The 24761-nt window shown below is 43.2% G+C and overlaps 2 protein-coding genes and 1 non-coding gene across 4 annotated transcripts; 2 read left to right on the top strand and 1 right to left on the bottom strand.

Moving 5' to 3' along the window:
• Positions 1 to 12535: 12535 nt before the first annotated feature.
• On the top strand, positions 12536 to 15373 carry LOC102716203 (WEB family protein At2g38370). Of its 2 annotated transcripts, none has more exons than XM_040522849.1 (2): positions 12536 to 12715; positions 13670 to 15373. In XM_040522849.1, exons 1-2 carry the CDS (start codon positions 12536 to 12538, stop codon positions 15134 to 15136), a joined length of 1647 nt encoding a protein of 548 aa, XP_040378783.1. In that variant the 3' UTR covers positions 15137 to 15373. The 2 variants fall into 2 exon arrangements, with proteins under 2 accessions (XP_040378783.1, XP_006651353.2); XM_006651290.3 differs by having other exon boundaries at positions 13667 to 15373.
• Positions 15374 to 15705: 332 nt separating this feature from the next.
• Positions 15706 to 15787, top strand: TRNAS-UGA. The gene has a single exon. It is a non-coding gene; the product is annotated as a tRNA-Ser (tRNA).
• Positions 15788 to 17658: 1871 nt separating this feature from the next.
• Positions 17659 to 20504, bottom strand: LOC102703945 (CBL-interacting protein kinase 10). The gene is made up of 2 exons (XM_006649992.3): positions 20350 to 20504; positions 17659 to 19540 (listed from the first exon to the last, which is right to left on the bottom strand). The coding sequence occupies exon 2, from the start codon at positions 19208 to 19210 to the stop codon at positions 17855 to 17857; it is 1356 nt and encodes a 451-aa protein (XP_006650055.1). The 5' UTR covers positions 19211 to 19540; positions 20350 to 20504; the 3' UTR covers positions 17659 to 17854.
• Between the last annotated feature and the right edge of the window lie 4257 nt (positions 20505 to 24761).

Here is a 24761-nt window from a genome sequence, read left to right as displayed (position 1 = left end):
TTTTTAATAGATCACCGATGAAGCGGTCTCAAATTAAGCAGGACTTGTTCATCCGATGAGGCAGACATGCAAGGAGGGGAGCGAAGACGACGAGGCATACCGATGGCCTCTCGCGGCGGTCTCTGCAAGCGAGCGAAGAGTGTCAACGAGAGATGAGGATGCAATGGCGTGGGGGGTAAAAATTTCCCCGGGGGAATACAGTGGCAAAACAATTAAATGCACAGGAGAGAAAACTGGAAGGGGGATTCGGTATCTGTTAGAGGACTGATTTTGGACTTAATTCCTGAGATAAATTAAGTTGACTCGTTTTGGGTACTACCTCTAGCCAAAAATAAATTTATTTTTCACTCCTACACATGCCCCAATAAAAATAAAAAACTAGAATATCCATCACTTTATTATATCTCATTGCAATTATTATCTACTTACGATCATTATTTTCCTACATTTATAAATTCAGATGCAAAGATGGCTAAAAATAAACTTATTTTAGAAAAAAATAGAGAAAAGGGTCCGCCTAGTGATTAAATGTTTGAAAATTTTAATTGCTTCAATCAAATCCAGTCACTGCCGTTGAATGATAATCCGAAGGCGTGCACGCAAGTAAAAAAACCCATACATACTCCCACCCCATAACCCCCGGTGTATTGTGCGTGTGTTTGACAGAAAAAAAGTCAAATATTTAATCAATAGTAAAAGTATAAAAATTTTGATTTAGGATATAGTATGACTATGTCCGTCCGAATCCGCTCTGTTAACATCCCTAATACAAACTACCTATGTTTGATAGCAACATTCAATTTATTTAATGCAAACTAGTTATATTTTGTTTCATTTATATTGCACTATTCAAAACTGCAAAATGAAATCTTACGCTAAGAATGGTCTAAGAGCAAGTTTAATCCCTCTATCTCTGCTTAAAAATGCTAAATTATTCTGCCTAAGTATTTTAAGGGATGAAACTATTATGGTTTTCACTGCACATTTGATCGTTTGTATTACTCAAACAAACTTGTGAAATTGTCATTTATTTTATTATGATTGGATTTATTACGAAATATATAATACTTATAGATTATACTTTTACATATTTATATATTTTTTAATAATACGAGTGATCAAATGTTTGACAAAAAATCAACATCGTTATTTATTAAAATAAGTAGGGTGTGTTAAGTTAGGCCTCAAAATCCTAAAGCATTAAATGCAAAGGGATAAATAAAATTATTTCACTAGAGTTGTAATAAAAAATCATACTTTTAATATTACAACATATAATAGTATTTAGGTGCAAATTATAGACGATAAAAATTCAATATGGTACGCAAGATATTTGACTAGACAGAGTACTTAATATGCAAGTGGTTTCGTACCGTACTTTCATCTACATGTTTATGCAGATTGAAATGCAAATACAAACGTAACATGGAGAAATTATACAGTACCCGATCTTCTCCCCGATCTGGCCCCGTGTTTTCCCTTTTCCATCTTTTCTTTTTTAGAGAGAATCAATTTTTTCTTCTTATTTAGCGAGATCTTGCACTTTTTGTATAACAGACCGGCCCGTTGCCCATTCGCATGGCGCGAGCGCGGATAGGCCTCGGCCTGTGAAGAACCGGCCCAACATCTGATCGCGTTTTAAACCTGAACCGAGTCAGAGTCCGCGGCCGTTCACGTCACCGCATCGGAGAATGGGGTCCGACTCCGACTCAGCTTCGTGCCTTCGCGGGCGATATAATGCGGGCGCCACCCGCCCATCCACCATTCCACCCCCGCGTTTCACCAGCTCTCGTCCAGTCGTCTCTCTCGATCTTCCGCACCCGGAGCTCCCATCCTTCCCCCGGTGAACGCATCCACGGCGGCATCCTCCGTTCGTGAGTCCGGCGATCCAGGCCAACTCGACCGAGGCTATGGCGGTGTACTACAGGTACAGGAGCGGGGCGGACACCTTCTCCGTGCCCGTGCCGGGGTCTTCCGTGTCCGTCGCCGAGCTCAAGCGCCTCATCATTGTTGGTTGATTTATCGGTTAGCCGATATTTAGGAAAGGATATAACCACCGTAATCCTATCCGTAATCCATCTCTAACTCTGAAATTCGTAACCCTTATGGGCCGTAACTGCGATCGGTGGTTACGGGTCAGAATCGGATTAGGAAAAGCTCCCGAGGCCCACCAGTGCTATATAAAAAAAGAGGAGCCCACGGGGACGCTCGTGTCGCTTATTCTCAAAACCAGAAATTCGAAATCAAGCTCTCCCGATCAGAGAAGCGCTGGAAGGGTTTCGTGCGGCGATTCCAGGACAGTGCCGTTGGAGACCCGAAGGTCGGAGATTCAAATCAGATCACCGGCGACCTAATCTTGCCGGAGACGAAGGAAAGAAGACAGAATTGAGGAAGAGAAAAGAAGGGAATCAGATGGCTTCACCTGCAGGTTATTTTGTTTTTCCGCATTTGAATTAATCGGTGATCATGTGCTGATTAGGGTTTAAATTCGTAATCTATTGTTTATGATTGAATTGAATTATCTAACATTGTGGTATCAGAGCTTTCCTACTCGTACTTGGTCCCATATAATCAATTTTCGGCCTAATTGATGTTGCAATCGGATTAGATTTTGAGTTTATAACACTGGTTGTTTAACATATAGAGTAATTGATTCGAATTCCAATCCGAGAAATCAAATAAACCCTAGATCAAAAAACCCCAAAATTCATTCACTAAAATCAATTCGATTCGATTGAATGTATTGAATCGAAGAATTTACCGGAGTGGAAGTAGTAATCGTCGTCGCCGTCGTGTGGACTTTGGTCACTGCACGGTGCCGTCGCCGTTGTTGCTGCTGCCTCCGCTTCGGGGAAATAGACCGCCGCTGCCGTGCGGGCTTCGCCCCGCGCGTGCGTGCACGCGGTCGTCGCCGCCGCCATGCGGGCTTCGCCGCGCGTGCGCGCGCGCCACCGCCTCCGCTCTCCTCCTCCGGCCACGCCAGCTCCGCCGTGCGTGCGCCGTCACCGTCGCCGGGTCTCCACGTCGACGGGAACGGCCGGCTTGGGCGCCGCCGCTTTCGGGCGCGCTCGCCCCCCCAGCCGGTGGGTGATGGTCCGCGCTTTTGGCGCACGCCCTCCCCGCCGGACCGCCGCGCCATCACCATCTTGCGCCATGGATGCTCGCCGTTCGCCGCCAGAGAAAGGGGAGAGAGAGGAGTTCGATTTTTTGGGCTAGGGTTAGGGTTTGGAGCCGCCGGCTCCTTTTGCCCATGTCCTGCTGAATCTCAGCCGTCCGATCCGATCGGACGGCTGAGATCAATCCTGGGCCGTCGCCGCTATTTGGGCCGAGGGCGCCGCGTGGGCCGTTGTCCCCCCGCGCGCGCTGCCTAACGGGCCGACCTCTTGTAGGCCGGCCCGGTAACTGGATGGGCCGAAAATTTAATTTAATTTTGTTTAAATTATTTTTTAATTTCAGAAATCAATTTATACCTTGTTTGGGCTGTTTAAAATTGCTAAAAAAATGATAAAATATATTTTATTGCTCAGAAAATTATTTCTAGTCAAATGGATCCAACGGGAAGTTTGCTAGAAAGAATTTATGATGTGAAGTTATTTATTGACCAACGTTATTTATGATTTCACGTCAATTTAAATTTGATTATTTCTTCCTTGATTATTTCTGCCCAACGGTGATATAATTAAGGATTTATTTTATTTTTCTAAGTCTTTTCTGCCCAACGGTGATTAGATTTGGAGAAGTATTATACACATATTATTTTATTTTTGATCAAATGTTTTACAGTATAAATTGTCATCTGCAGCTTTGTCAGAGCTCAAAAGGATTGAGCCACTTGATGGGGCTAATTATGCTGAATGGAAAAACAACATGCTCCTGAATTTGGGGCTGTTGGAAAATGATCTCGCACTTAGAGAGGATCCACTTGTGGAACCAAAATTAGCTGACTTCATGGATGAGAATGATGAGGAATACATCAATCTCAAGTGGGCTTACGATGAAAAGTGGTCCGCTTGGGAGAAATCAAACAGAGTGTCCCTAATGTACATCAAGAGCAACATCTCTCCTTCTATTATAGGGGGGATTGCTGTCTCTGACAATGTTAAGACGTATCTGGCAAACATTGAATCAAACTACAAGGCGTGTACCAAAACCTATGTCAGTACTCTTATCATGAAAATGGGCTCTTCTGTCTATGATGGAAAGAAAGGCATCCGACAACACATCATGGAAATGTCACACATGGCTCATCAACTAAAAACGATGGACATGGAAATTTCGGAAGCCTATCTTGTCCATTTCATTCTGAACTCACTAAACTCTGATTATGATCCATTCAAAATTCACTACAATACTCAAAGAGAAAAGTGGACCATTTCAGAGCTTATCTCCCACGCAGTGGAAGAGGAAGAGCGTCAAAAGGCCAAAAGGCAGAAACACATTGACCAGCTCAACCTCGTCAACTCTAAGGGCAAGAGGAAGTTCCATCAAGGAGAAGCCTCTGGATCAAAGAAAAAGGGCAAGCCACCTCATCCTCCGAAACAAGGAGGGAGTAAGGCTGCTCAATCAACTGCTCAACCTTTAGCTGGGCCAAAATTCAAGAATCCTCACTGCACTTTCTGTGACAGTGATGGACATTGGCACAAAGACTGCCCCCGCTTCAAGAAGTGGTTGGCCCGTAAAGGTATAAATGAAATTAATGAAATTTCCAACGTTAATGAATCCCTATATATTGAGTTTTCCCGGAATTCTTGGTGGGTTGACTCAGGTGCCACCGTGCACGTTACTAATTCATTACAGGGATTGAATGGCGTCCAGACGCTAAGAAAGGGGGAGCACATCCTAAGAGTAGCTGATGGAGTAGAGATTGAAGTGGAGGCTGTTGGAGACCTCGTACTCAAGCTTCCCAGTGGCTACAATTTAATACTTAATAATGTCTTAGTTGCTCCTTCCGTTAAAAGAAATCTTATTTCAGTCAGAGTCCTAGCAGAGTCAGGATATGACTGTTATTTTTCCAAGAGAACTTGTTACATTAAGCATCTAAATAAAGTAATTGGTCTTGCCTTCGTGCGAGACAAACTCTACTTGCTCTCTTTGGATCATACTGTGATGAATGTCATAAATGCCTCCAATGATAAAAATGAGACTTCATCGAAATTGTGGCACTGTCGCTTAGGCCACATTTCTAGGGGGAGAATCGAACGTCTCATTAAAGAAGAATTATTACTCCCCTTAGATTTTTCTGACGCTGATCATTGCATAGATTGCATTAAAGGAAAATTTGCTAAATCAATTAAGAAAGGAGCCACTAGGAGCACGAGTCCACTAGAAATAATTCACACTGATATTTGTGGACCGTTCCCAGTGACATCTGTAGATGGTTTTGATTCATTCATTACATTTACGGATGATTACTCTCGTTATGGATATATTTACACCATAAGCGATCGTTCTGAATCTCTCGAAAAATTCAAAATATTCAAAGCAGAAGTTGAAAACCAGCACAACGCGAAAATTAAAATAGTGAGATCAGACCGTGGTGGTGAGTACTATGGGAAACATGCTCTATTTGGATAAAGTCCTGGTCCATTTGCTCAATATCTTCAGATTCATGGGATTATTGCACAATATTCCATGCCTGGGGAGCCTCAACAAAATAGAGTGGCAGAAAGACGCAACCGCACACTCATGGAGATGGTGCGGAGCATGCTTAGTCACTCCAACTTATCAAATAAATTATGGATTGAGGCATTAAAAACGGCTGCACACATACTAAACAGAGTTCCAAGCAAGTCCGTGCCAAAAACTTCGTATGAACTGTGGACCGGAAGAAAACCGACATTAAATTATTTGAAAGTGTGGGGCTGCCGTACAGAAGCGAAATTATTCAACCCCAATTAAAAAAACTAGACCCCAAGACTGTGAGCTGTCATTTTATCGGTTACCCGTCACATTCTAAGGGATATCGATTTTACTGTCCAGACTGTGTCACTAAATTTGTAGAAACCAGACACGCTGTCTTCTTGGAAAATTATGAAATGGGGAGCTCACAGGAAAGGGAAATTAATCTTGAGGAAATTCGGGTGAGTGTTTTTTCTCCTCCGGAAATCCAAGAGAATAATGTCCCTATTTTTCATAATGTACCACAAACTGTAGTTCCCACAGTTGGCGCTACGGCTACTGCTGAGGAAAATATTGAAACCCATGAAAATAATGAGCCTCAACAGAGTCCTATGATACATAATGAAAAAGAGATTCCGCAACCTGATCCTGAACCGTCTGTGGTCAATAATGAAAATCAAGAATTAAGACGATCACAACGGAACAGGAGATCTGCCATCCCTAATTATTATGAAATTTACATGGGTGAAGATATTGGGAAGGTAGACGACCCCACCTCATTTAAAGAAGCCATAAGCAGTAAAAATTCATCCAAGTGGGTTCAAGCCATGGAAGATGAACTCAAATCAATGAGCCAAAATAAAGTGTGGAATCTAGTAGAAATTCCTAAAGGAGTAAAAACAGTAGGCTGCAAATGGGTCTACAAAACTAAATTGGACTCCAAAGGAAATATCGAACGATTCAAAGCAAGGCTTGTGGCAAAGGGTTTTTCGCAGAGAGAAGGAATTGATTACAATGAAACATTCTCTCCTGTCTCTAAGAAAGACTCATTCAGAATTGTCATGGCGCTAGTGGCACATTATGATTTAGAACTCCATCAAATGGATGTGAAAATAACATTTCTAAATGGCGACTTAAATGAAAATGTTTACATGGCTCAACCGGAAGGTTTTGTTGTGGAAGGAAAGAGCCATATGGGATGCAAGCTTAAGAAATCCATCTATGGACTTAAACAGGCGTCAAGGCAATGGAACCTTAAGTTCGATGAAATTATAAAGAAATTCGGATTTAAGGAAAATAAGGTGGACAACTGCATTTATACCAAAATTAAAGGTGGGAAATTTATTATACTAGTACTCTATGTAGATGACATTTTATTAGCAAGCAGTGACAAGAATCTGCTGCGAGAAACCAAGGAATTTTTGTCATCGAAATTTGATATGAAAGATCTCGGTGATGCATCATACGTTTTGGGTATTGAGATTCACCGAGACAGGTCCAAAGGGGTGCTAGGTTTATCACAGAAATCATATATTTCCAGAGTATTGGAAAGATATAATATGAGCAAATGCTCGACATCACCTGCTCCAATTATGAAAGGGGACAAGTTTGGTTCATTCCAAAGTCCGAGAAATGAATTGGAAGAAAAAGAAATGACTAAGGTACCATATGCTTCAGCTGTCGGAAGCTTAATGTATGCTCAAGTTTGTACGCGACCAGACTTGGCGTTTGTAACCGGGATGCTTGGCAGATATCTGTCTAAACCAGGTATGGACCACTGGAAGGCAGTAAAGAAAGTATTGCGTTATTTGCAAGGAACTAAACATTACATGCTCACATACAAAAAATCTGATAAGCTTGAAGTTATAGGCTATTCGGATGCTGACTTCGCAGGGTGTTTAGATACCAAGAAATCTACTTCTGGGTATATATTCACTCTTGCGGGGGGAGCCATTTCATGGAAAAGTACTAAACAAACACTGACTGCATCGTCGACAATGCAGGCAGAATTTGTGGCATGTTATCACGCAACGGGGCAGGCTGTATGGCTTAAAAATTTTATCCCGGGATTACAAGTGGTTGACAGCATTGAAAAACCACTGACGATATACTGCGACAATGAGGCCGCAGTGTTCCATACGAGTAACAACAAGTCAAGTGAAGCTGCCAAACACATTGACATTAAATACCATGTTGTGAAAGATAGAGTACAGGATCAAACAATCAAAATTAAATACATAAACACTAAATCAATGCTTGCGGATCCGTTAACTAAAGGCTTACCTCCCAACTTGTTCAAAGAACATGTGGCCAACATGGGATTGTGTAATGACCTTGAATAAAGATCCTGGAAACCGGGGCAATTAAGTTCAGTCAACACCCGCTTAATTAATCAAGGGTTTATTCGTATTATATTGTGAACTATAAGTCTTGTCGTCTCAATGATGCGAAATGTTGTTGTGACACATTGCTTTAGGGAGCTGTATTGTATGAATGACTCGTAATTAACCTCTAAATCAAGGGGAGAATGTTGGTTGATTTATCGGTTAGCCGATATTTAGGAAAGGATATAACCACCGTAATCCTATCCGTAATCCATCTCTAACTCTGAAATTCGTAACCCTTATGGGCCGTAACTGCGATCGGTGGTTACGGGTCAGAATCGGATTAGGAAAAGCCCCCGAGGCCCACCAGTGCTATATAAAAGAAGAGGAGCCCATGGGGACACTCGTGTCGCTTATTCTCAAAACCAGAAATTCGAAATCAAGCTCTCCTGATCAGAGAAGCGCTGGAAGGGTTTCGTGCGGCGATTTCAGGGCAGTGCCGTTGGAGACCCGAAGGTCGGAGATTCAAATCAGATCACCGGCGACCTAATCTTGCCGGAGACGAAGGAAAGAAGACAGAATTGAGGAAGAGAAAAGAAGGGAATCAGATGGCTTCACCTGCAGGTTATTTTGTTTTTCCGCATTTGAATTAATCGGTGATCATGTGCTGATTAGGGTTTAAATTCATAATCTATTGTTTATGATTGAATTAAATTATCTAACAATCATGGCCACCGCGGGACAGGGCCACGGCCGGTCGCGCGGCCGCGGCCCAAGGGAGACCATCGCGCTGTACCGCGACAAGACCGGCGAGGAGTACACGGAGGAGGCCAAGCCGATCCCGACCGGCTCCATGGTCGTGGTGCGACGCCGAGTCGCCGGGCCTCCTGCAGAGACGATTGTCGACTCGTCCCTAAAGAAGCCGCTGTCGCAGGGTGGTGGTGGTGGTTCTTCGTCGGACTCTGGTGCGTCGTCGACGGAGGCTGAAGCAGTCGACGAGGAGAGAGCCATCAGCGCCGTGATCGAGGCTGCAGAGCTCAAGTGGGAGGCCCCCTCCCAGGGAGGCCACTGCTATGGTCACAGCAGCACGCACGCATGGAGGGCGCCACCGGCCGGATACGTCTGCCACAGGTGCCGCGTCCCGGGGCATTTCATCCAGGACTGCCCCACCAACGGCGACCCAAGATTTGGAATCCGGAGGGTGGCCCCTGCTCCGGCGTCCTCAACAGTGCTGCCTGCGTCCGGGGATCCTGAGGGCGTCGTCGTCCCCGCGGAGCTCTACTGCAGGATTTGCAAGAAGGTGATGACCGACGCGATGTTGGCGAGCAAGTGCTGCTTCGACAGCTTCTGCGACATGTGCATCAGGGAGCACATCGCCGGCAAGTCCAAGTGCGCGTGCGGGGCACAGGCGCGCATCGACGGCCTGATCCCCAACCTGACGCTCCGAACCACCATCGCCAACCTGCTCGCCACCACCGGCGCCGCAAGCGTTTCAAGGGGAACAGAGAAGCCGAGGAGCTCCGCCGGCAGCAACGCGGCAGAGCCGGCGCCTCCTCACAGCCCAGCCGCTTCCCAGGCGAGCCGCGGCAACGTGAGTTCCTTGACGTCCACGCACAGCGACGGCGGCGCGTCGGCCACGTCCAAGAAGAGCGCCACGATCTCAGGTGTTCTCCGGCAAAGGAAGGCACGTGAAACAGACGGCGACCACTCCGCAGAATCCAGATCGCCAGCCATCGACGGCAACCGCCACGGCGCCTACGGCGCCCCGTTCTGCCCGGCGCCAGGCTACGTCGACCCCTTCTTCGGCGGCATGCCTTTCGGAGCAGCCTACTACGGCGGCGTGCCTTACGGTTGTGGTGGTGGTGCTGCTGCTTACAGCTACTACGGCGAGGAGCGCTGTAACATGAAGAGGACACGCCTACGATGATCGCACGTCACCGGTCCATTGTTGCCTGCTGCTTGCTGCCGAACCCTAGCTTGGAGATTTTTTTCTTCTCTCTCCCTTGTGTGTTTTCTGACGACTCAGATCTCTGAAGACACGTAGAGAATGTGCAACACTGTAGTAGTGTAGTACATGAGCATTTCAGTCTTCTTGTGTTTGTACTAAGTAATGTTATGAATGCATGTGATTCTTTTTTGCCAAATCAAAAACATGTTTGTCTCTGTACAACTGTATGATTCTTCTTTAGAAGGAACCCCTGCCGCTCAAAGGCAAGAGTTCACTAGGCACAGCCGCATAAAGCACCAGACGAACGTGGCGTTTGATAGCGTTAGAGCGGGGTGGGTCTAATGGGCGCGCGATTGGTTTTGTATACGGTATTCCTTTCTCTCTTTTATATACACACGCATATCAGATATAACTATAAACTTAATATATAAAAATCTTTATACATATAAATTTATATATGTAAACTTTATACACATAAAGATAAAAAATCTATTTGTAAAATAAAAAACCTCACCCCTTGCATAACTACACTAGGCCTTATTCTCTACTACGCGGGCCAGCCCACCAAATCTCCAAGCTGATGGCCCAATAAGTCTTCTGTGGGACGTGTTCGCGCGGTCCCTCCGCGCGCACGCGTTCGCTAAATAGTCTTTTCGGTTAGAGCGCGTGTCCCTAAACAGATCACCTCGGCCTCTTGGGCTGTCCCCCGTCTCAACTGCCCATGCCGTGCTGTCCTTTTGGGCTTCTGCCTCCGCCCCAAGTAATCCAATCCAACGCGGGCCTAATCACGGAGACGCCGTAAAGTGGGCCGAATTCACGCGTACAACGACCCCCCCCCCCCAACTAAAAAATACATTAAAATACTAGAGTACTTATAAAAAATACAATTTTGCTATTGGTCAAACGGTTAAGAATCTCTAATCCATTCATCGATTTTTATGGCCTTTAGATTTTGGTTCAAGATTTGTGCACATTACCGGGCCTAATTGGATGCACATTTCTGCAATGGGCTACACAATAGAATAGGCGAACCGTCTCTTGTAGCCAACCTAAATTCCAATGCCCACAAGTGCTCCCTCAATCTCACCGTAAAACTGCATTTTAACACTGTCACAAGACCATAGATCAAACTGAATTTTGTCGCCTCCCGAAAAGGGTCCGCCGAGTGATAAATGTTTGAAAATTTTAATTCCATCAATCAAATCCGGTCACTATCGTTGGGTGGTAATCCGAAGACGTACACGCAAGTCAAATAACTCATACATGCCCTCACCCCTTAACCCTCGTGCATTTCTCGTGTGTTTGACAGAAGAAAAAAATCATCGGTAGCAAAAGTGTAGAGAAAAAATCTTAATTTAGAACAGAGCAGTATCGTATTTTAATAGATAATTTCATTGATTTTTTATCACAAGTTAATCATTCATATTGTTAAAATAACTTATATATTTATTATTTATTTTTATAAAAATTTTAAATAAGAGAAATGGTTAAATTTCCGACAAAAATTAATTATATCATCTATCCAAATACTACATTTATTAGAGACGTTCCCGCAATAATTTCGGCCTCTTCCCTTTTCACGCTCGAAGCCCGGACCACGTGAGTCCGTGACGCACACATATCACAGCTTTGCGCTCTCCTGTCCTTCTCCCTCTCCCTCTCAAGATCCTACACGTAAAAATCATAGCTGCTTCTGTCCGTTGCGAAGAATACACCACCCAGAAAAGCACTAGCATCTGGAAACATCCATCCCGATCCACAGCTTCATCAGCGTGAAACCCTAATCAATCAGACAAAACCACGGCATAATATCCCCTCAAAAAAGAAAACAAACCTCGGGATTGACGCGCTCGCCGTCCTCTTCCTCTCGGCAACGTTCGCCTCCATCCGCCGCCGGCGGGACAGGACCAGGCGCGGCGCATCCAGGCCGTCCGTCGGCCTGACCCGGCCGGCTGGCTGGCTCCTCCTCGTGATGCGCGTATAATAATAACGGGAACAGGTCGCTGCTTGCTCCACCCGCAGCGCAGTGCAGCGGGCCGCAAATGCAGATGCAACCAACGGCCGTTTTCTCTTCTCGGATTCCCAGCGCGCTTTCGCCGAGCGGCAGGCAACCAGTGCAGTCACAGTCACCTCCCCCACCAACCTCCTCGACCGTTGATGCATCTTTTTTTTTTCTTTCTCACTCTGGCCGTTACCCTTGTTCAGATGAAAAATATGCTGTTTAGTTAAAAAAAAATTGGGTGAAAATTTTTGGAAACACGGGAAGATTGAAGCGGAGTAAAAAAAAAAGAATAAGATTCTTGAAAGAAGCATGCCCACATGTGTGCACTGCATGCTCCCACTAGCACGACACAGTTTTTTGTTAAAAAAAAATACGGAGTATATACTACTACTACTACGAGGATTCAACGGCGAACTGCAAAACTGCAACGGCTCCTTGAGCCGACCCCCGGTCAATGCCTCGCGCGCATCGCTATTAAAAGCCGCCCCATTTTTTTCCCTCCTCCCCATGACTCCACGTCTCCACCGCACCACACTCTCTCCACTCCTCCAGAGCTCCACTCCACTCCGCACGCGCGCGACCCGGCAGAATCTCTTGATCGGTTCCCCTTCCGCCCCCCCCCCCCCCCCCACTTCCCCATCCATGGCGAGCGCCGAGGCGGAACGCGCGGCGCCGGCTGCGGTGGCGTGCGGCGGCGGGAGGGCGGAGATCGACACGTCGGCGCCGTTCGAGTCGGTGCGGGAGGCCGTCGACCGCTTCGGCGGCAGCGCCGCCTGGAGCTCCCACCTCGTCAGGCGCATGTTCGCGCCGCCCAACCCCAAGGTACTCCATCTCCTCCCCCTCCGTCCGGCCATCCCCCCGCTGAGCTGCAGCTACTGGAGCTCCCCTGCACACCGCGCGGTGGTCCGCCCTGGTTCATTGCCAACCAGGGGAGTGGTTGCCCCCTCGCTGTGCTGGTGGTGGATGTTGGTAGATGATGCTCCCCCTCACTGTTGAGCTCAGCACTCGTGTTCGGTGGTAGTGGCGGCGTGGATGGCTCTGGATTAATGCTGCTCGATTAATTATCGCTTACCTGTACTCCCCTCGCCTCGTGCTCCACCAAATGGTCACGGCAGCGCGTGGATCTGCTTGATTATATACATGTTGCTACATTGTTGATCTCGCATTGGTAGATAGTCTAGTCTGTTGTAATGCTGCTTTTGTTCTTGATAAAGAGGAATGGATTATGGAGTAGCACATATAAACTGGTTGGTCTAGTGGCATGGTCTTGCTTGAGTCTGTCTAGTTCAAAGCTCTCAACTGCTTTGCCAAAGCACGACGGGCAAGCATGTTGCGCCATGCAGAAGCTCATCTGTGATTCTCCTACTGCTTTGAACTTTGAAGCATACCATAGGACAAAGTAAAAGTTTAGAGCTGCCCAGCTGCTTTGGGAAAGCAATCGTTGAAAGCACCAAACTTTTTTTCAGAAAGAAGAAAGAAAAACTTGCAAAGCAAAACGTCAACTATGAGCTGTAAATTTTGTTAGAAATAGTAACCAAGAGCAAACTAAGAATTAAGTGAATTTTTAAATCTCTTGTCCCGGAAGCCCCAAACTGCACGAGGCAAACCTCAGACACAACTACAGCTATCCCCGGTTCTATTTATGTTCAGATTTTGGCATGGCATATCCTGTCTGAAGTATTAGATTTTTTTTTTCTATTCATTTAATAGCTAGCATTTTTATCTTGGTATCTTCAATGTTTTCCTTTCCACTGATTATGTTATTCTCACCAGCAGAAGGAGCAATCTGAAGAATGTGGACAGGCTGTTGATGTCAAAGAGCAGGCTGCGCAACTAGAACATGATCTTATCATCAAAGAAAAGGAAACACTTGAAGTGTTGAAGGAATTAGAATCTACCAAGAAAATCATAGCAGACTTAAAACTGAGAATACAGAAGGAATCAGATGAAGCATCTCCTGCAGCTGTGAAGTCTGATGACCAAATCGAAGTTCCTGTGGCAGAATCTGAAGAGCAGCAACCTGAAAATGTTGCCACAGATATGGATATGGAAGGCCTAGATGAGCATCCACTACAGCTTTCATGTTCAGTCTTGTTGGAGCTTCAGCAGGCAAAAGCAAACCTAAACAGAACTACAAGTGACCTGGCTGCAGTACGAGCTGCAATTGAGTTACTGCATAATAGTATAACAAAAGAGAAAATTTTGCTTGAGAGAGGCCGAGAAAAGCTTTCTTCCAATACAGAATTGATTTCCTCTTTGGAGGATGAGCTAGATCAGACGACACAAAAGTTGCAAACCCTGAAAGATTTGCAGGCAAGACGTGAAGACCCCTCAGACATTTTCATTGAGATCAAGAAAATGGCATCAGAGGTACAGCAGCTCAGGGGCATGGCCAATGCTTCAAAGTCTGAGGCTATGATGCTGGCTGCCGAAATTGAGCAGACGAAGGCTAGCATTGGCACAGCAGAGGTCAGATGCATTGCAGCCAAGAAGATGGAAGAAGCTGCTAGAGCTGCTGAAGCACTTGCACTTGCTGAGATCAAAGCTCTATTGAGTAGTGAAAGTTCTTCTGAATGTGGCAGCTCTGTTTGCGATGGAGTGACTCTTTCAATGGAAGAGTATTTCGAGCTGTGCTCGAAAGCTCAAGAGGCTGATGAAAACTCAAGGAAGAAGGTAGAAGACGCCATGCTGCAGGTAGATGTAGCTAACAGCTCAGAGACCGACTCGGTTAAAAAGCTAGAAGATGCCAGATTAGAGGTTGAGGAATGCAAGAGGGCACTGCAAGAGGCCCTGAAGAGGGTGGAAACCGCAAACCGTGGGAAGCTTGCAGTTGAAGAGATTCTTCGCAGATGGAAATCTGAGAATGGCCACAAAAGGCGCTCTATCGGTGGCTCTCCAAAGTTCAAAAATGCAGCTCAACGACGCAAAGATTCACAACACAGCATGGATATCATCTCTGATGCTTCCACTAACTCCCTCAAGCCAACGCTGTCAATTGGGCAGATACTAAGCATGAAGTTGATGGGTCCTGAAGGGTATGACAAAACCATCTGGGACGACAAAACAAGCGAGATGCCGAACGTCTCCCTTGGTCAGATTCTGAACAGGGGTAGAGTTCTGTCCAGAGAAGACACGGTTGTTCGCAAGAGGGTTTCAGGAAAGAGGAAGAAATTCGCATTGACAGGGCTCTCGGTTATCTTGGCAAAGCAATCCAAGAACAAGAAGAAGAGGGAGTCCTTCTGAGCCGCTACAAAGTAGATCAATCTTAGTTGTAGTTTAGCTGTATTTATGTAGCTGCTAGCTGCTGTTCAATCTGCCGTTCTGACAAGTAGCTAATTGTCGGACCCCTTTCATCCTGTGTACTAGCACAATATCCGTACCATTATGCTGCAGTTCGCTCTGCTGATTAGTAATTAGAGCCGTGCTTTAGCTGTACTTGTATCGTTTCACAATCTAAATCGATGGATTTAATTATCCCTCGTTTGCACTGGTGCCTCTTGAAGCTTTGCGCATAAATTTCCTCATTTGCGCACACATGTGCTGATGTCTTCGGCTTTCCATCTTGAAAGTTGAAAACGATTGATTTTTGCTATACATCTCGACAGATTTTAGGAGAAAATCACATAAATTTCTAACTTTGGGATTTTACTTCAAGATATGTGTGTCGTCTTTTGTCACTGGTGAGGTCCGGCAAATTCCGACGAGCCGGACATCCATCATCTTGAAAGATTGGGATCAGACATAGTTCCTTCAAAAAACAAAATCTGTAGGCTAATTATTAGTAAATTTAATTCTTCAATTACGGACAACCCGTCGATATGTCCGAGTGGTTAAGGAGACAGACTTGAAATCTGTTGGGCTACGCCCGCGCAGGTTCGAACCCTGCTGTCGACGGATTTTTTTAATTTAGCAACTGGTCAATGCCGACACTATCAATTGATCGAGAAATGAACTTTTTTATTTTTAAATTTTGAAAGTAGACTCATTTTAAAACTCATTTCCATATCTGATTTTTTTATCTTATTGATAGGGGACAATTTTTATTTTTCTTTTAAATTTAAAACTAGACTCGTTCCAAAAATTATTTCTAGATCTAATTTTTTTTATCTTCCCCTCAAGAAGTGAACTTTTTAAAAAATTTAAAACTTTTTGCCCATGTACTCCGATATAGACAAATAACGTTGCCACGTTAGCCTCACCTCTCGTTTCCTCGTATGGTCTTGGCAAAACTATTGGTGGATCGAGAAGGGAATTTTTTTATATATTTTTTTGGAAAATTTTAAAATTAAAATATAGAAAGTTTCACAAAATAGTAAAAATTCTCGAGAAGGTCCATATACACGCAGCAATTTTGTATAATACACGATACATCCAAAAGAGCAATTCGGTTAAGATGGTCCATAAACACACCAGCCTTTTAAATACACAGTACATCTATCTAAAACCAAGACACGCGCGCACACATACACGATATGTTGAATTAAATGATTTATAGGTGTATTTTCAGACGTGGATGAGCAGTTACTCTGATTTAATTTTGGCGGTAATTCAAAGGCAGGATCAGACAACAAGAACGTCGGGCCGCAACTCGCGAGTTGCTCCAGGCCAGCCGGAATTGCAACAATATTTTTAGCCGAGTACAACTCGGCGAGCACAACAACAGCAACAAAAAGAAAATCCATCCAGCCGGCCGGCCGGCCAAATAATGATGAACACCGAGGCTTTTCCGAGCAGAGAATGCCTCAGATTGCTGTAGCTCACCCGACATGGGGCCAGTGCAGCACCCATCACAATGCATGCCTCTGGCTTTGGCTGCAACTTTTTCGAGCACCAGCAAAGGGAGTGCCAATTAGCTGAACAGCAACCACCGCTATCAAAAGCCTGATATTTCAGCTGCCTTTGCATATCATTAATCCCTCTTAATCATTTCTGCTCCCGGCACTAGATTCAAGATGGGGAATGGCTGTCACGCACAACTAGATTCGGGATTCAGAAGAAATTTGTACCTTCTAATTTCAGGAAGCTGTAGAAACTCTAGTGTGTTCTGCACCGCTAGCAGAATGAAGTACTGAAACAAATGGCGTGCCATAATAAAATCAGACTGCTAGAATCGCCCACTTGTTTGGCAATCAGTCCTTGTCTGTACTATTTCATGCCTGATGGAACCTTCAACCTTGCACAGGAGTAATTTCTTGCCCATGGGTCTAGCCTTGCATCAGTTCAACTCGGCGAAATCAATAATTAAAGCTTGTAAGACTACAGATCATTGGTTATGTTGGTGATTGTCCAGTCTGACAGCTTGTACATGCAAGGTTTTGTGTGTACTCTATTGTAGTATTATCATCAATCTTGGGATGAACTTCAGCATGACTTATGCTTAATAGCTTGAATTCAAATTCATGCGTAACAAACTGTGGATCGTCAATAGTTCAGTACCATTCTAATTCTTTTAGCACCGAGGTTAATAAACTGTCTAATACATATATTGTCTGCAGCATAAACATACTGCCTAGGTTTATTCTAATGTAAGTAATGAAAACCAAATATTCAAAGAAAAACACCATAGGACAGCTTTACTTATCCAGAGGTAGTTTACAAAAATTCAGAAAACATGGTTACAAAACAAACAGTGATATTTGTCAAAGCGTCATTACAGTTGTAGCTAATATTGTAGCAAGGAAATTAGACTAAAACGACAGGAACATAATTGTATACAGAACCTCACCTATGATGAGTTGATGACTATATGTCCAAAACTCCAAGTACCAAAGGAAATTTGAATAAAACATGCTTTCAATTAAATGGTCAATAGAAATATCTTTTTATACTAAAAACATGATAATGAAAAATTAAACTACTAAATAATTAGAAAAAGGTACATTATTGACTCTAGCAAGGAGATACAACCCATTGCCACAATCTCTAGTCCCATTTCACCCGTCAGAATACTTCAGATTAAGATTATAATTGTTCATTCAATGGTTGTGGCAGCTCACCTTGCCAAGCCCAAACAATATCTTTCAGTGCTGGCCTCATTTCTTGTTTGACCTTTTGATACTCAAGGGTATCACCGTTTGTCTTCGTAAATTCCACTAAATGAAAATTAGGTGTAATCTGAAATATCTCAGCATTGATGGACATTACACCTTTTCTTCCTGGTTTTGAACCTTCCATCTTCAACAACCCACCACTTTTCTTCAAAAATTTTAGTTGTAAGCTCTTTGCAACATCCTCAAGCTTTTTCGTGATTGTCACAACTGTGTTGGTAGATGTAAATTTTGGTTCCTCCTTACTGTTGTCATCCTCAAACATACCAGAAAGATCAAATCCAGATGAAAGAGAAATAATATCAAAAGCATTTAAGCTAGTGAGGTTTTCTGCTGCTTGTTTTTCTTCATTTGTATTCTTGGTAAAGTGATCGGAGGTTGAATCCATATGAACAGGAATAACATCCTCTGTTGGTATGGTCTTGTTAAGTAGATCTGAATCAAGACCTACTCTAAACCAAGGATTTTCCATAATCTCAGAAACAGAGATACGTGTAGTAGGGTTTGGATCAAGAATACGCCGCAAAAGCTTTCGGACATCAGAAGGAAACCAGCTTGGCCATTTGAGTTCTGCTCTGCATATCTTCTTATACATGTTCATCACATTTTTGTCTTGAAAAGGAAGATAACCAGCCAACAATACATAAAGGATCACTCCACAAGCCCAAACGTCAGCTTTTGCACCATCATATCCTTTTCTATTAATCACTTCTGGAGCAACATATGCAGGAGTACCACAAGTTGTGTGGAGCAACCCATCTTGCCTCTTACATTCTGCAAATGCACTCAAACCAAAGTCTGAGATCTTTAAATTGCGATTCTCATCAAGAAGAAGGTTTTCAGGCTTTAGATCGCGATGATAGACCCCCCTACTATGACAAAAGTCAATAGCACTAATTAACTGCTGGAAGTACTTTCGTGCAACTTCTTCCTTTAGTCTTCCACGCCGAATCTTGTTGAATAATTCTCCCCCCTTCACATACTCTAGGACAAAATATATCTTGCTTTTGGTAGCCATCACCTCATACAATTGAACGATGCATGGATGCCTCACTAGGTTCATCACTGAAATCTCTCTCCTTATTTGGTCCATAAGCTCACTTTTCAAGATCTTTTCTTTGTCGATCACCTTGATGGCAACACTTTGTGAGTTCTTAACATTACGGCCATGGTAAACTTTAGCAAAGCTTCCTTGACCAAGTAATTTTCCTATCTCATATCTCTTCATCAAAATATTCCCTTTCTGTTCTACCATCTTATTAGATACCATATGCACTCAGAAAGCACTAATCTTGTAACTTGGGCAATAATGATTGATGAGGGGCACTCAGATGATGAGGAGGCAATAGATGACAAATGATTTCAACCGTCCCCAACAAGATGGTAATCTAACATGATGGTTGAACTGCCACATCTAGCCCCATAGTGCAAATGCACAAGGAGTACTCGTGCATACAACTGTACTCCAGTGTCATCAAGAGCACACAAAGCATAAATATTTTGAGCTACCCTGCCAATTCCCACACAAGGTAGCTCTCTAGCACAGAAGCACATCTTCCAGCATTCCTTCTGATTTATCCTTCTTGACGAAAGTCAAATACTGCCAAGAAATGGAATAAATGGTAAGGTAAACAATACTATTACTGCATCGTAACCAAGAAAGAAAAGCCTTATTTCACTGTTGCCATGTTAATGTAAAGAGCAAATTCATTGTCTCAAAGCAAAAGGAAAAATCAAGATAATACTCCCACATTCACAAACAGTATGAATATCTCAGTCTGAATAAACAATGTTGTGCTTAGTCTGTAGCCGGTTAAAGAATACGGATGCCACCATGACATGAAATCGGCAATGACCACCAGACACTACAAAAGTCAACATGTCTTCTTTCCAGAAACATGAACTAACAAATTTCTCTCCAGGAAAATTCTGAAAAGGGACAGTATAACAATCCTAAAAATGAAACAAAAGGATCCTGGTACCAGGTCTGTTCAGAATCATGACGGGACCGGAACAACTAAACAGGAGAACAATCAAACAGCCATCAAGTAACCGATGCAGAACACTATATAAGTCAACAAAGTTCAGATATCTTCTGCACGAGAACAAGCAAAAATACAGGTTTGATAACCATCTAAAATAGATTAGTGACAAACCCATGCCACTCATCACAAAAATCAAACCTAAAACCTAAAAAAAAAATTGCTACAGACTACAGAGCACAGAGCCGCGCATCCGTGTTCTACATCATCTGCTAAAGCTGCAGGACCAAGAATTAGATTCCTAATCGACTAGCTCACCCAGCCACACTCCTACAGCCCCTAAAGGGTAGTAAATCTTCCATCTTTGAGTACACATACGACTCAAAACCGATTAAAACCAAGAACCGAGAGGAGCCAGAGCCGATACCTGATCCCGGCGATCCGGGAAGGGAAAAAGAGATCGGAGCCGTGCCCGATGGAGCAGTCTCCCAAATCAAACCCACAGGAGGAGGATGACAAGAAAAAAATATCTGGGAAGAATGGGCAGCGAGGAAACGAACGAGGAGCAACCAGAAGCGAATCGATGCGGTCCCGGCGAGGAGGCGCCATTTATAGGCGCAGGCGAGGCCGATGGGATCTCGCCCACCAGCGGGATTGCTCTCCGCTGCCCACCCACACTGCGTCACTGGCTTGTGGGCCCCACTACCGGTGGGCCCTCCTTATTCCAGCGACGAGCTAGTTTTATAGTCGCCAGTACAGTGTAGTGTAGGCGAAATAAACGAGTCAACCTGCGTTTGGTCGTCCGTTTTCGAGTACTCCTATTTTTTTGCTGCATTGATCTGGTCCTGCGGCGAAGAGAGCCAAGGATTTGCAGAACAGCTCATGGCCTGTCCATCCAGTCCACTAGCTGCTGCCGTCTGTGCGGATTGTTTCGAGGTGCCTCGAGCCCCGCTGTTGGTGAAGGCCAACTTGCTTTCCTTGCATGGATGGAGTAGCAGATATTCAGGTCCGCGATGATGATTTTTGTAGAGCGAAATATTTTTGCGAGAAAAAAAAAACTCAAGGTTAGATTAGACCAATGTTTTCGTTTACTTGGTAACTATAAAGGGTAAATTACATTTTATGATATCACTTTTAAACATAAATCTACTAAATCACGATGGTCTTTATTCTTAAATCAAAATATGCCCTATAAATATCAATGGAAGAGTAGTTGTCGCTCTCCAAACTGGCCCTACTAAATGCTATAGATTTATATGTAACTAATATTAATCCAAGCAGATATATAGCCAGCTATCCTTACCATCTTCTCTTTAATATTATACATAAACTTACATTCATGTTGCAAAATAGACATATTCTAGGTTCACAATGATATATAAAAAGGCGAAAATATGACTTAGCCCAAAGCCATAAGCCATAGGCGTGACTCGAGAACTACAACGAAACTGTAGAACTCCTCAAATCCTACTTGCTCCATAAAGAACTTGTCAATGGGATCATCTCCTCCTGTTCGAGAGCTCGATAGGGGTGTTATTATAAAGAGCAAGACTAAATACCGGTGTACTTAGAAACTCAGCGGAACTTAAGTATTTCATGTAAGCTTCAAAGATAGGCTAGAGTTGTGTTTCATGTTCACTTAGCTTTCAGAGACTTTAGATGTTCTAGTATGTATAAGTGAACTCCACTACTGGCAATTAAGACATGGTACCGATACAGATGGAGTAGGATAGTGTTTCAGTCTTTTCTCATAAGTTCGCACAACTTCTTGAGTTGGAATCTTTACAAAAACGAATCCCCATCAATGACAACATTCACAAAGCAGTAGTCAAGCATAACTATGCTAAGAATCATCTCATATCCATCCATAATTGTAGTAGAGTTGGCAATTTCCTCGCCAGGGCTAGAAGCAAAAAAGATTTTCACATGTGGAGTCTCAAAGTGTATCAACCTACTAAAATATGTATTAAAGCCTAATAGGTCTAATAGACCAGTTGTTAGAACATTCATATATAAACTCTCAACCCTAGGTCCTCATCTCCCCCTCCTTCCACGAGCAAGTGCCCATCGTCACCGTGGCCACTGCCTTCGTGCCGACCGCCGCCATCGCCCTTAGCTCCTCGCCATGCCCCTGTCGTTCTCGTTCACCCACGGGCCCTAATTAGGGTTGGAGAGCCGCTAGGGTCAAAGCCGATCTTCACTAATTCAGTTTTAACCTGTCCCGCGCGTTGCCAACCAACCCTAGAGAGCTTCTTCTATTAAAGCAGGACACGTCGTAAATATCTCCCGCCAGTGACGTGGCACTGATCGGTTAGATACCGGATACATAGCTCTCGACACGTACACACCTCAGTTTTCTTCCTGCATCTGTGTACCACCACTGCATGACAACAATAAACGCTAAAGCGCTCACTGTAGGCTGGGCGCTGTCCGTGCTCGCCACATCGGACACCGAGCAGTCCGCGTCAGCGTCACTATTACCTGTTCCCATCGTGGAACTGCTGCTGCTGGTTAGCTAGCAGCCTCGAGCACCAGACTGGTAATAAAGCTATTAATCAACCCATCGGCTGATCGATCCGTTCTTTTCAGAATGGTACATCTGCCGGAATGCCGGATCAATCAATGTACTTATACGAGGAAAAGAATCATTAACGAGCTGGTAATTCACAAAGGAGAAGTTTATATACTGCCCCCGTCTCCGTTTCTAAATGTTTTAAGACCATTGACTCTTTTATATATATGTTTAACTATTCATATTATTTAAAACATTACATGATTATTAATTATTTTTATATTATTTTATTTATTATTAAATATGTTTTTATGCATACATATATTTACATATTTTATAAATAAAATAAATAATCAAATATATATAAAAAAGTCAATGAAATCGAATATTTTAGGGACGGATAGAGTATAATCCTGGACCCGGTTACGTATATGCGAGGTAAAGTAGAATATTGTAGAGTGGTAGATAGAGCACAGGCTAACAGGCGTGTGCACCGAACCGAACGGATAGAGATGAATGGATGACCTGACGAGCTCGTAAGTAAGCAACATGCCCATGAGCCCATCCCCATTGGCGCAGAAGATAGATACGCGAAACCGTGGAGGTGATCACGATAAGCAGAGTGACGTCGGACGCGCGGTGCCACTGTTGCACGGTAACGGGTTCTAACTGCTCATTGTCATGTTCAGTTGTTTTTGTTTTTTTTTTTGAGATTAGTTGTTCTTGTTTTGAATGTTATCTAAGAATTTACTCTCTTCGGTCTTTTATTTAATTGGTTAACTTTGTTTTGAATGTTATTTAAACATTTACTCTCTTCGGTCTTTTATTTAATTGGTTAACTTTTACTCTCTTTCCAAAAAAAAATTCTTCGATTTCCGTGTCCGACGTTTGACCATCCGTCTTATTTAAAAGAATTTCAAGAAATTAGAAAAAAATTAGTCACACATAAACTATTATTCATAATTTATCATCTAATAAAAACAAAAATATCAATCGCAAAAAAAATTTGAATAAGATGAAGAGTAAAAAATTGTAGGTAAAAAAATGAAAAATTGGTTTATTTTGGGACGGAGGGAGTAGATTTATATTAGACCATTTATTTTATCAAAAAAATTTGTGCAAATATAGAAAATATATCGGTCCATATTTTTTAGTAAGACAATCGGTTAACATATAAAAAAGTTAACAATATCAAATAAAAAAAGTAGAGCGAATATAAAAAATCAAAATGATTGATAAAAGATATATTATCATGTGATATATTACATAACATATATGTTTAAATTCGACCACTTCACCTTAAAAAAAGATAAACTAAACTCCCATTACTTTATGTATATACAGTGATATTTTATTTTTCTTATAATTTGTACAAGTTTATTTGATTTTATATGATTGTATAAGTGATATATAGCATATTACTATATCTTAATAATTAAAAATAACCATTTAGAGAACAAGGGAATATCCGCTCGTTCCTTTTTTTTGAAAGAGTTCCATACGATTGCACGAAAAATAAGGAAAATGAAGGCGACAACGCCGAGTAGTGAAGGACTCGTTGGATCGGAAAAAAAAAAAAAGGTCACGCGATCGATCGAGCGTCCAGCCGTACCGAACTATCAGCCTTCGGCTGGCCGCAGCCGGCGACGCGCGCGCGAGAGAGAAGAGATTTTTCCGCTCGACAGCGACGACGGACGGACGCTGTCTCAACACGGGCGGTCGCGTCGTGCACCGCAGCAAGTTCTGCATCCTGGCGTCTCGTCTCGTCTCGTTTCGCGTGAGCGCGCGGCGGGGCGCTCGATCGGACGTTGGCGCTGGCGTTTCTTTCTCCCGAATTCGGATGGGTTCTTTTGGCCAGATCACTCCTCCGCTTTTATACACATGATTTTAAACGGTGTATTTTGATAAAAAGTTTTTATTATCATATATCTTTATAGATAGATTTTTAACACTTGCCATAATAGTTAAGTATATCGCTTAGCCTATAATATATCTATTATAAAAATCAAATAATTTTCATCTTTTATATTTAGAGATTGTTTAGTTCGCGAAAATTTTTAGGTTGGGTGTCACATCGGATGTTTGACCAGATACCGAAAGAATATTTCGGTGACTAATTAAAAAACTAATTATAAAGGATGTCAGAAAACCCCTAGACGAATTTTTAAGCCTAATAATCTGTCATTAGCATATGTGAGTTACTGTAGCAGTTATGGTTACTCATAGACTAATTATGCTCAAAAGGTTCGTCTCACAAATTCCTTCCTAGTTATTTTTAAACTATATTTAATGTTATATGCTTGTATCAAAATTTTTTGAGAAATAAA

This window comes from Oryza brachyantha, chromosome 3 (assembly GCF_000231095.2).
Source record: "Oryza brachyantha chromosome 3, ObraRS2, whole genome shotgun sequence".
NCBI classification, from domain to species: Eukaryota; Viridiplantae; Streptophyta; class Magnoliopsida; order Poales; family Poaceae; genus Oryza; species Oryza brachyantha.
Note: the sequence above shows the minus strand (reverse complement) of the source record. Positions and strands in the feature narration are given on the sequence as shown.

Coding starts and splice junctions, on each gene's coding strand:
- LOC102716203 (XM_006651290.3), top strand. CDS start 12,536: ATGGCGAGCGCCGAGGCGGAACGCGCGGCGCCGGCTGCGGTGGCGTGC. Junction 12,716..13,666: donor TCGCGCCGCCCAACCCCAAG/GTACTCCATCTC, acceptor TATTCTCACCAG/CAGAAGGAGCAATCTGAAGA.
- LOC102703945 (XM_006649992.3), bottom strand. CDS start 19,210: ATGGTATCTAATAAGATGGTAGAACAGAAAGGGAATATTTTGATGAAG.